General features: G+C 34.7%; 1 protein-coding gene across 1 annotated transcript; it reads left to right on the forward strand.

Moving 5' to 3' along the window:
* The first annotated feature begins 147 nt into the window (after window positions 1–147).
* LOC128165998 (putative nuclease HARBI1) lies at window positions 148–10,038 on the forward strand. Its single transcript, XM_052830918.1, has 4 exons — window positions 148–168; window positions 8,130–8,467; window positions 8,784–9,038; window positions 9,170–10,038. Exons 1-4 carry the CDS (start codon window positions 148–150, stop codon window positions 9,360–9,362), a joined length of 807 nt encoding a protein of 268 aa, XP_052686878.1. The 3' UTR covers window positions 9,363–10,038.
* Window positions 10,039–11,952: the final 1,914 nt, after the last annotated feature.

The following is an 11,952-nucleotide window of genomic DNA, read 5'->3' on the forward strand; positions in this document are numbered from 1 at the left end:
GCATGCGCATTACATTCATGCAAAATCACCGGAGGCTCTTTAGTTTATGTTTTCACATATCACATTTGCATGGATAAACTCAGAAACAATATTACAAATACATGTACATTTTCATTGAAAATTTGTCATATGGGAGGCATTTTAACTATGGTGAAGGCCAAGCAGAGGGTAGTGAAATTAATAGCATTATTGTAGGCTTAAAGCTTGGTTATGTAAATGTCAACGAAAAGGTGCCTTGATGTATCTATTTCCTAAATGTCCGATGACATATCCAATGTCAACCCGTGCACGCACTGGTCAAAATCTAGTATATATAATTATCATATACATAATACAATGTGCTCAACTTTAAACGTTGTAAAAGGCCCTGATAATAACAAATAGTTACCTGTAATTTATAAACCGATCAGGTGCAGGAAAAAGGTCTTACATAGTTTGAGTCTGACGAGGTGGTACACTCTTTGGATGTTTAATCAAACTCTGTCTCACATCAATTTTGCTTACATTTTTGTATCTGTTATGGAATTGAGGATCAACGTTTTCAGTGAATAAAATGGGGTATATGAATAGTCAATGCTATTGTTAATTTGTTAACAGAATAAAGTTTCTAAATTAAGATAAGAAATGTTTATACAAAGACATTACCCATACAACAGAATGCTGGCTTTGTGGTGACATGTGTCCAACCCATTAACACACTCGCATGTAATATGCTCTATTGCGTATTTTTTACCAAGAGACATCTAGATGAATAAAATATAAACCTGATTATATTTCTTTTCTAAATATCTGATAAAATGAACTTCATTTTGTCATTAAATATTTCAATAGAATGTTTCACGATAAATTCCACGCATGCGCATAACTTCTTCCGCATGGCAACTGTTATGTAGGTCACTATTTCTACTACGAAAGAGCAAAAACACGCATAAAATAAAGTATTTTAAAGTGAAAGTGTGTTTATGTTTTATTTCAAAGTAATCATTGTATCCAAATCCCACTTTTTATGAGCAAAAATACAAGGTATTACGCTATTTAAATTTAAAAATTCAGAGTCGAACTTCGTGCACTACGGGCACCTCCGTGTTTATATACTTAATCAAAGATGGCTACCCAGGAGAATTCAAATGACCAAAAGAGGAAAAGAAAGGGTACATGTACGCTGACTGATTTGCCCATCAAGAACCTGGCTACAACACTTTATGGTATTATTCCAGATATACCTGGTCATAAACCCCCCCCCCATTTGCAGTTAGCGTCTTATTCTGCCATCCCTCCCAATTCCCTGCCCAAGATATCCTTTCAACAAATCTACCATCACATGATTTTACGACGTACAGTTGATGGAAAAGAAGTTAATAACTACAGGGGCTTGGACAGGGCTGTGAAACATTTTGAGGCAGGAGATATTTCTCAAATTTTAGCTGCTCAAGTAAGCAAATATATCCCTGATTATAAAGTATATTCTTTTATTTTTAAAAACATGGATTTACATGGATTATTTAAAATCATTTTAAAATATCAGTGTTATTCTACACAGCAACCCCAACATTTTAGTTCATTAAAATACATAACATTTTTTTTTCATAAGTGCATTTGCAAGCTTGCTCCACAAATCTTTAACATATTTTAATATGTCAGTTTAGACAAGTTAAACATATTGTTTAACTTTTACAAAGATCTTACCCTTAAAGAGGATACCATAACAATTTGTAGAATAGATATGTGTATTATATATGATATATTGCCTTTTTGATAATCATTTTATCACATCATTTATTCTAGATTGATGATTCTGTTGAATATATTAGAGGATTTTGTCTTGATTCAATGAAAAAGGCAAAATACAAAGTGAATATTTGCATCGAGGACAAACAGAATGTGTGTTTTGCCTACTGTGAATGCCCAATTGGGTAGGAGCTTTTTACCATTCAGCTGTTCTCTCAGAAAATATTTAAATTTCATACAAATATTTCATTTGATGCTTTCAAACCCTTTCAAATCATTCAAATCAAGCACCCTGTAAAATACAGGCAATGCAGGAGTCTTGAGCAAATTTACTGGTGGATCATTGGAACAATGTGTATTTAATTTGATTAATAATTATTGGTTCAAGTATAACATTAATATTAATGAGATGAAAAAAATATTTCGATTTAATTGCTAAAGAATTAAATCGCTTTATTAGAGAAACCATTATTTGGGTTTTTGGGGGGTGATTAGCATACCCCAATAGCTACTTCGTCAATTAGTCAACCCAACTGTACTTCCTTTTCCTTTTCATCGACGGAGTGAAGCAGACGATAAATCGCTATCCAGTTTGAAATCTGTTTATTATAATTCTTTATTGTTAAATTTAAGTCACTCTATCGTAAAATTTGAAAAAGAGAAATATTTGACCAATGTCTTGTAGCTTTAGTTTCTCCATTTTTTATTTATTGCGTTTGATGGTGCACATTTTAAACAGTGTAAATCGGGCACATGTTTGAAATTTAAAGTGGGCATGAATAATACATTTTCAGCAATTAATTTTCAAGCTACGTTGTTTTTTTCTCATAGTTAGAAGTTAGTTTCAGATAAATAAGAGACTGCCAAGGGGGAAACCTGCTCGAAAGAGACCTGCTGCGTCTGCCAGCGCCGAGCGGCAACCAGTCCAAAGTAGTAAGAGGAGACATACCGGTAGATCGACCGCAACTCCTGTTCCAGCAGTAGAGGACAATATTAATGCCGTGTCAAACAGTGCACCAGCTACCAATGAGGCTACTGATGCTGTCTGCACTCCAAGTTTGGATTTTGCATCTGTCAATGGTTCTGGATCCTCTATCCAAGGCAGTACAGCAGATAATGAAGTTGCCAGTATTTATGACAGTTTGGGGGCAAATGTTTCAGAATCAGTAAAACAAACTAGAGCAAAGCTCGTTGCAAAGCAACGAGTGGGTCTTCCGTTAATATAGGAAGCAAAGCTTGAAGTTCCTGTAAGAAGCAGAGCACTTAAACCAATAACAAGAGTAAATTAAATAAAAAGATGAAAAAAATCGAATTATTCCTGGTACGACTTAACAAAACCCGAATTATTTTAAGTACGACTTAACAAAAACCTTTTCGATTTCAAGAACGACTTAACAAAAAAATCCGACTGTGTTCAAGTACGACTTAACAATTATTTTTGGTACGAGTTAATTTAACTTTTAACTTTATGCTATTTTTTAAACCAATAACGTGGAATCAAAATTTCCGGAAAAATCAATTTTTAAACCCCAATATCTCTGTAATGAATCATCCGATTTAAAAACGGTTTTCAGTGTTAGATTCAACCTAATAAGCTCTACAAAATACATATACGTTTTTTTTTCGATCAAAAAATTCAAATTTTCGAAAAATTTGATTTACTTCCGGTTTCGACCGGAAGTGACGGATTTTCATTTCCAGCCTTATTACAGAGGCAAAACGATCAATATATTAGCTCAAAAAAATTCAACTTTCTATCTTGAACCGTTTTTGAAAGAAGCCGCGGACAAAATGACTTTTTGAAATTTTTAAAAATGACGTAACGTAAAAACGGAAGTGACGTTGCTTTAGAAACTTTAATATCTTTAAGCTATTATAATTTCACATTATCTCTGAAAGTTTCATAAAAATCGGTCAAAAACTTTTTGAGTTATGAAGCCGAAAAGAAGTCAGAAAAAAAAGAAAAAGTATAATAATAACTAGAGCAAAGCTCGTTGCAAGGCAACGAGTGGGTCTTCCGTTAATGTTGGAAGTAAAGCTGGAAGTTCCTGTAAGAAGCAGAGCGCTTAAACCAATGACAAGAGTAACTGAAATAAAAAGATGAAAAAAATCGAATATTCCTCGTACGACTTAACAAATTACGAATGATTTTAAGTACGACTTAACAAAAACCTTTCCGATTTCAAGAACGACTTAACAAAAAAAAATCCGAATGTGTTCAAGTACGACTTAACAATTATTTTTAGTACGAGTTAATTTTACTTTTAACATTACGCTATTTTTTAAACCAAGGACGCTGAATCAAAATTTCCGGAAAAATCAATTTTAAAACCCCGATATCTCTGTAATGCATCGTCCGATTTTAAAACGGCTTTCAGTGTTAGATTCAGCTTAATAAGGTCTACAAAACACATATTCATTTTTGATTTGATCAGAAAATTTATTTTTTCAAAAAATTTGTTTCACTTCCGGTTTCGACCGGAAGTAACCGATTTTCATTTCGAGCCTTATTACAGAGGTAAATTGACCAAATCATAATCACTGAAAATTTTAAGCCTCTATCTTAAAGCGTTTTTGAGAAACGCCGCGGACAAAATGACTTTTTGAAAATTTTAAAAATGACGTAACGTAAAAACGGAAGTGACGTTTTCAAAGAAACTTCACAAACTTTGAGGTATTATAGTTGCACACAACCTCTGAAAATTTCATTAAAAACAGTTGTAAAGTTTGTGGTCTAAAGTTAACCCTGAAATCTTAAAGGAAATATTTACATACCCTATCGCAATTAAAGAATTGCCATTTGCTGCTTGTAAAGAGGGGATATCTTTATTAAACAACTTGGGGCGGGGAAATAGATTTTCATACATTTTTTTTACTAATTAGAGATACGGCTGCACCTGTATCTACCAAAGCTCTAAATTTATTTTTACCTACTTTTAATAAACAGCTACTGGGGTTGTTAGTAAAATTAATTTCATATGTAGGTCTTTGTTTAAAGTTCTTTCTTCGGGCTTCAGCGAAGGAAGAACGTCTTAGTTTTCCTGTTTTTGTTTGTCAAAATAAGAACGCGATTTGAAATTTTGAGACGATCCCCTATTTACTTGGTCGCTAGATTCATATGTTCGGCCTTGACGATTTGATGGTCTGCCCCGATTTTGCTGCGCTCTTTGATACATATGCGAGCCCCAACAATCTGCACGCACATGACCTACTTTACCACAATTCCAACATTCCACAGGCGAACGGGGTTTCTGCTCTACATTATGGACGGGTTTGTTTTGACTGGGTCGTTTATTTATTTGAGGACGGGACCTGACTTGGGGTTTATTTTGAGTACAAAATCGAGCCCTATGACCCGTCTGTTTGCATTTAAAACACCTACTATTACGCGCATGGTCAATTTCCATTGGTTCTACATGCTTTGTTTCTACTGAGGTAAGATTATCTGCTCTATCCTTTAATAAGGGAAGAGTAGTATCAAAATTTGAAAGAGTTCGTCTGTTGTCATTACTTTGTACAATTTCTATCATAGTTGACCCTCTTATCGCTAGCCTCTGTCTCAGATTTTGTTCTCGCATTGCTACTTGAATTGCGGATTCTAAATCTTTAGGGTTTTCTCGCAAAATTTTCATTCTGAGATAGTCGAATGTCAACCTGTCACAAAAGATATCTACTAACTGTTGTTGTGTCAAAGGATCTTTTAGTCTGTCATTACTGTAGGCGTCTTCCGCGAATTGCAATAGTCTCTCGGCGAACAACTGAACACTTTCATTTGAATTTTGTCGAGTCTTACGCATTACTGCTAACGCGTGTTGGGGGTCTGTTATTTCTGCAAATCTATTTTTAAGGGATTCCTTAACATCGTTCCAAGATGGGATTTCTTCAGACGCATCTGTTTCATCTAAATACCTTTTAATATAATCCCCAACTGAACCCTTACTCGTTATGTATGCAAGCATGGGGATCTAATGACCTTGTTTCCCAGACATAACACTGTACTTTTCAACTTCCTTTATCCACTGTTTAAATTTTTGAGCATCTCCCTCAAAAGGAGTTATCACAGAAGATAGGGGCACTGAGAGTGTGGCTGTGATAGCTTTAACTTGACCAATAAAAAAATCTTTTTCATCATCCTGATCTGGGACTCGGTGTCGAGGTTCACGAGTTTCATACGGCCTATTATCATGATATGTTTCAAAAGTATTTTGTTTAATCTGCTCTTTTTCTGGGGACTTTTGACCTGTTTCTTGCCCTTTATTTTCCTCGTTCTGACCCCACCCCGCGAATTGTTTTCTAACTGCTCCATTTGATTTTTAAATTCTTTTTTGTTAAACCCATCACCTGTCGCCATATTGGTTGCATAGACAAAGTTGTTTACTTCGAGATAGCTATACGAGACATATAGAAATGGTTCTTACCTTATTCTGTTTTGAACTTCGCTAAGTCCTGGTCACTGGCACCAAGAAAGTTCATGTAAGCCTTCCGTCTTACGGATCCAATTGAGGGTCAGCTCAAACTTAGTGATGACAAGTCCAGTATTTCTTTAACAAGCGGTTTTATTAAGCGTGATCGTATAGTTACAATTACATCAGCTAATAGCAGCCCAAATCAGGAGTCTCAGCATCTCTATAAGCGGTATCTATCTAAATCTATATGCGGGTTCTATCTAAATCTGTTCAACATCATTTTACATGGGTATATATAACATTTTACTTATGATGGACAGTTCTGACTAGTTCAGCCCATTTACGATGATCATGAGTGAACATTTAGTGTTCAAAATTAAGATTAATATTTTATTTCTAAATAAAGTAACAAAACTGTCAAAACTGCCAATCAAAGAATCTGGATGCAGGATGTGAGTCTCCGAGTCCTGGGTCTCGGAGTCCCCCACCTAGTATGAGGCATCACTTACTCATAATACGTTCATTCATACACGGCATAAAAGGTTACAAAGGTTAATATATAGAATACACAATACATGAGTCAATATAGAGTACTAGAGCTATCGTTGCAGACACAGAATCGCCAAATATGTCACTTGTTGTTAAACTCTCAATTTGGATATTATTATGCCCGTATTATGCACCTGGTTTCATAGCATCATTTAGGAATACTACGCATTGCTACAAGAGTCACAGAGTTCATTCTGTTAAATATCATTAATACCATTCAGTGCGCAGTATTTAGGTACACATAAATATCATAGTGACCATTATGTAATACTAGCAATTCAAGGTCATAGCATGGCTATCTGTTTACACAACAATAAACCATATAATGTTGAAAGTAATATCTCTTTAAATTGGGCTAAAAACCAAATAATATTGAAAACTCAAATTAAGTATAGTCATGGTATTCTATGTTCCAAATAATGATGGGATATATTGTTTTGTCGAACAAATATTAGTAACTAAAGACAGATAGTCCTCTTTAGAATTGACTAAAAACATCGACGTCGCTGGACGTCACGGCGCAACGAGAGGTACAAACAAAATGGATTTAACCCAGAAAAAAGCCGACACAAGCTGTGAAAATGCTCAATGGTGCAAAAAATAAGTCAACAATTATTTGCAAGTTTGTGTTTAACTGTAATAAATTTTGTGGGGGTAGTGGTAATTGCATTTTGAATATAAAACAGTCCGAAACAGAGTTGAATATCTGTAAATAGTTGGTCAAAAAAATGTAATGTCAACCGACTTCAGGGTTATCCTTACTGTAAACTAAGAGATACACGGTTAGAAAATGAAAACTCTGAAGAACTTACTTATGATTCTCGAACAAATGTGTGCAAATAAGATGTTATGTGGTTCAGTGCAATTTTAAATTGTGAGGAGAAAGACACAAGAGACTAGGCGTGATATAAAGATGGGGTATATCTATAAACTGTGCGTGTTTAATGTTGACGCCATGTTTTGAACGTTACCGTGCGCCGTGGTGACAAAACATGTTGTTTTTAAAAAGGGGTAACAAAAATACCGTTTCATCAAATGGACTAACACTTCGCATATCAATAACATAAGTGTTGGTGCACAGATTAATCTGTTAAGTATGACTTTCATGAAAAATATATGATAGACAGCCACATTGTCTTCGTATTTTTTGATTGATCCTCGTATGCCAATTGATAGCCTATATTTTGATTATTCCACTTTTTTGGTAGTGAAAAGTGTTTTACTAGAATAATTGGGGAATGGAGTAGAGGTGTGGGTGGTAGTTATAATTACTATTAAATTGGTAAAAATGTATAAGGTTTTTTTTTAGCCCTTCAATCTATTTTACTTTTAAAAGTCTTGAAGAACCCCTAATAAAAGAAAACTGAGCCTCAGAATTCTTTAATATTTCTCCCCCTCCCCATCTGTAACACCCCACTTAAACAATTGTGTTCTTTCTTTCCTCAGGTGTTGATCACTCTTCGCTTTTTGGCCAAAAGGGACTACTTGTCAGAAGTGGCGGACCTGCATGGGGTTTCTGTTCCATCAGCGTCAAGGATTTTACAATCTGTCTGCCAAGCTTTATATCGACAGCTTGATAACATTACCTTCCCGACTACAGCAGATGAGCTGAAGAGAGTAAAGGATGGCTTTTATAAAATTGCACATTTCCCAAACGTTGTTGGCACTATAGATGGTACTTTGATACCTATACAGGGAATGTCAGGAGATGACGAACCGAATTTCATCTGCCGCAAGGGTTTTCCCTCCATCAACGTTCAAGGAGTTGTGGATGCCGACCTTCGGTAAATACTTATTGACTAAAAATATATATTAAAATCATATATTACAGGTAACTTTTACTCTCATGATAATTTTTGAGAAAGATTACACCAAAAGCAATTCACTTGTCCACTCCTAATCTAACATAGATTAGATCTTTGTGCACCTGTAGCGATGTATTTGGAGCGGAACAAAAATCTAATTTTAATTACATTAGCCAGCTCCAAATAAAGTCATATTACACCCACCCCCCCCCCCCCCACCTGCTCACTCTAAAAAAAAAAACTATAATAATAGCAGAAATAATAAGGTTCAACTAATCAAGCTTATTCCTTTCAGTTTTACAAATGCTGTTGTGAAGTGGCCCGGATCAACTCATGATTCCTTCATATTGGCCAATTCCTCTGTACCTCAACTGATGGAAACTTTGAGTGGACCCTGGATTTTGGGAGATTCAGGATATCCCCTGAAGAAATGGTTGTTGACCCCATTCAATGAACCAAGAGGCATCAAAGAAGAAAATTACAATCAAGCCCACTGCTCAACCAGAAACACAGTGGAAAGGGCATTTGGGGTTCTTAAGTGCAGGTTCAGGTTTGTTCATTATTTTTTGTATATTAGGTTGAAATAATTAAGAATAAAATCCACTTCGGGATTCATCCTTGACATGTTAATTATAACTAATCCATGTGAACATAACTTATTTTCTTTTTTATTTTGAATAGATGCTTGCATAAAACAGGAGGAAGTCTTCAGTTCACTGCCCCAAAATGCATCAAAATGATCGAATGCTGCCCAAGACTGCACAATATGGGCATCAATCGAAGACTCCTGCTTGAAGCTGCAGAAGATCCCATCCAGCGGTTCTGCACAACAATGCCGTGTACAGGGGAAATGGAAATAATGGTTTCAGGGTGAGACAGACCATTGCTCAGAGGTTTTGAAAACATTATCCGTAACGTAATGCATTATTCCTTAAATTTCTTATGACATTGTGTTAAAAATAGTACATATGTGAGTATCATCACATAAAATTTTATCATGTAATTTGTCTTATCATATCAAATGAAATGTAAATATGATATATATAGTTGATGTATACCTTTAAAACTAGCAAATGGCTTAATGAAAGGATAATTATGCTGATGCAAATGCACGCAATGTAAATCTTTTCAACGTATTGTGTAATATAATTTATCGTTCTATTTTTTTTTCTACATGTAAAACCATATTTTTACTACTGTCAGTGTGTATGTCTCTTAAATTATGTCTTTCTCTCTCTCTCATTTTCTTTTTCTCTCTCCACTCTCTCTCTCTCTCTCTCTCTCTCTCTCTCTCTCTCTCTCGTAGAAATATCTGTAAATGAAAATTGTATAGTTGGGCTGTATCATCAGATTGTTGTTTAATTATTAAAGAAAACCATGACAAATTCATTAAATCTTCAAAAGCTTTAATAATATATATGCACAACTGTAAATATTGATAGAAGTTTATAACAATAACATTATATAGTATTATAAGTAAAATTCAAAGTGTTTGTTGCTTTAAAATGAATTTTTTTTTTCAATTTATATGAAGTGAATGCATTTCTTCATAAATTAAGGTCTTCCGTTTTCCAACGGAAGACCTTATTGTTTTCGTTCGGTTTCTTTTTCCCTATTATTATTATTTTTCTTTTTTTTTCCAACCGATTTTGTGTACGCGATTTCTCTAAAACTACTCCACAGATTTACATGAAACTTTCAGGTCTGATAGATAATGATCTGAACCTTATTGGAAATTTTTTTTAATGATGACGTCACTTCCGGTTTTGAGTTATTTACAATTTAACGATTTTCAGAGGGTCGGCTTGTCCAGGGGTAAACTCCTAAACGATTTAAGATATTGAGTTCAAAATTTCAGGGATTGTAGACAAAAGGTTGTAGATCTGACATGTGGTATATATATTTTCCTGTGACCAAAAGCGGCGAAGCTCGCCCGAGCTCGAAAATTACAGTTAAAAAGCGTCGTGTTTTTTCGTGGTTTTCCTTCAATATCTCTTTCCTCGATTGTATTTTGTTATAACATGTAGAACAAAAAATCTTTATAAATTCAAGAGCTTTGATGTGATATCAAGAAAAAGGGGCTGGCCCTTCAAATAAGGGGCTAAGGGGGCTCTAAAATCTTTAATGATAACTTTTCACTGTGAAATATTTTGTGATACGTTATGAAACAATTATGTTCATTTTAACGTTATCCACCTACACATGGCAATCATTTACTCCTATGTTACGTAATTAGGGATTTTAAGGGGCCAGAAGTCCAAAAATTTGATGCTCAATATCTCAAAATGGAGGAAAATTCTGGAAAGCAATATTGAACAAAAGATGCTCAAAATATTGAGCTTAACAATATGCAACCATAATTTCTTTGCTATACAGTCCCTTAAAGGAGTTACAGGGTCGGCCCCTAAAATGACCCTCTCAAGATATCTCGCGAACGGTACAAAATTTGTAAACACTTGTTGAACAAAATGTGTTTGAATTGATTAAAGCTTTCATTTGAAATGTTGAAAAAGGGGCTGTCCCTTCAAAAAGGGGCTGAGGGAGCTCTAAAGTCTTTTAATGATAACTTTTTACTGTGAAATATTTTGTGATACATTATAGAAGCAATTATGTTCATTTTAACGTTATCCACCTACACATGGCAATCATTTACTCCTATGTTACATAATTAGGGGATTTAAGGGGCCAGAAGTCCAAAAATTTGATTCTCAATATCTCAAAATGGAGGAAAATTTTGAAAAGCAATATTGAACAAAAGATGCTCAAAGTATTGAGCTTAACAATCTGCAACCATAATTTCTTTGTTATGCGGTCCCTTAACGGAGTTACAGGGTCGGCCCCTAAAACGACCCTCTCAAGATATCTCGAGAACGGTACAAAATTTGTAAACACTTGTTGAACAAAATGTGTTTGAATTGACCAAAAATTCTTATGAAATCAAGAAAAAGGGGCTGGCTCTTCAAATAAGCGGCCAAGGGGACTCTAAAGTCTTTTGATGATAACTTTGAACTGTGAAATATTTTGTGATACGTTATTGAGCCAATTATGTTCATTCTAAGGTTATTTGCCTATACATGGTATTCATTTCCTCCTATGTTATGTAATTAGGGATTTTAAGGGGCCAGAAGTCCAACACTTTGATCTTCAATATCTCGAAATAGAGGAAAGTTCAGGAAAGCAGTATTTAACAAAAGATGCTCAAAATATTGAGCTTAACAATGTACAACCATATATTGTTTGTTATCTGGACCCTAAAAGGAGTTTTATGACCGGATATCAAAACGATTTTTCCCAGATATCTCAAAAACGGTAACCAATTTCCAAACACTTATTAGCGGTAGACAATAATACCTTTTAACTAAAATGAATGAAAAGGAGCTGATCCCTCAAATAAGGGACACCAAAGGGATAGATAGTCTTTCACCCATTACACTCATAGATTCCGCCTCCTTTTCCGGATAAGT

This window comes from Crassostrea angulata, chromosome 10 (genome assembly GCF_025612915.1).
Source record: "Crassostrea angulata isolate pt1a10 chromosome 10, ASM2561291v2, whole genome shotgun sequence".
Lineage (NCBI taxonomy): Eukaryota > Metazoa > Mollusca > Bivalvia > Ostreida > Ostreidae > Magallana > Magallana angulata.

Coding starts and splice junctions, on each gene's coding strand:
- LOC128165998 (XM_052830918.1), top strand. CDS start 148: ATGGTGAAGGCCAAGCAGAGG. Junction 169..8,129: donor TGGTGAAGGCCAAGCAGAGG/GTAGTGAAATTA, acceptor TTCTTTCCTCAG/GTGTTGATCACTCTTCGCTT. Junction 8,468..8,783: donor GTTGTGGATGCCGACCTTCG/GTAAATACTTAT, acceptor TATTCCTTTCAG/TTTTACAAATGCTGTTGTGA.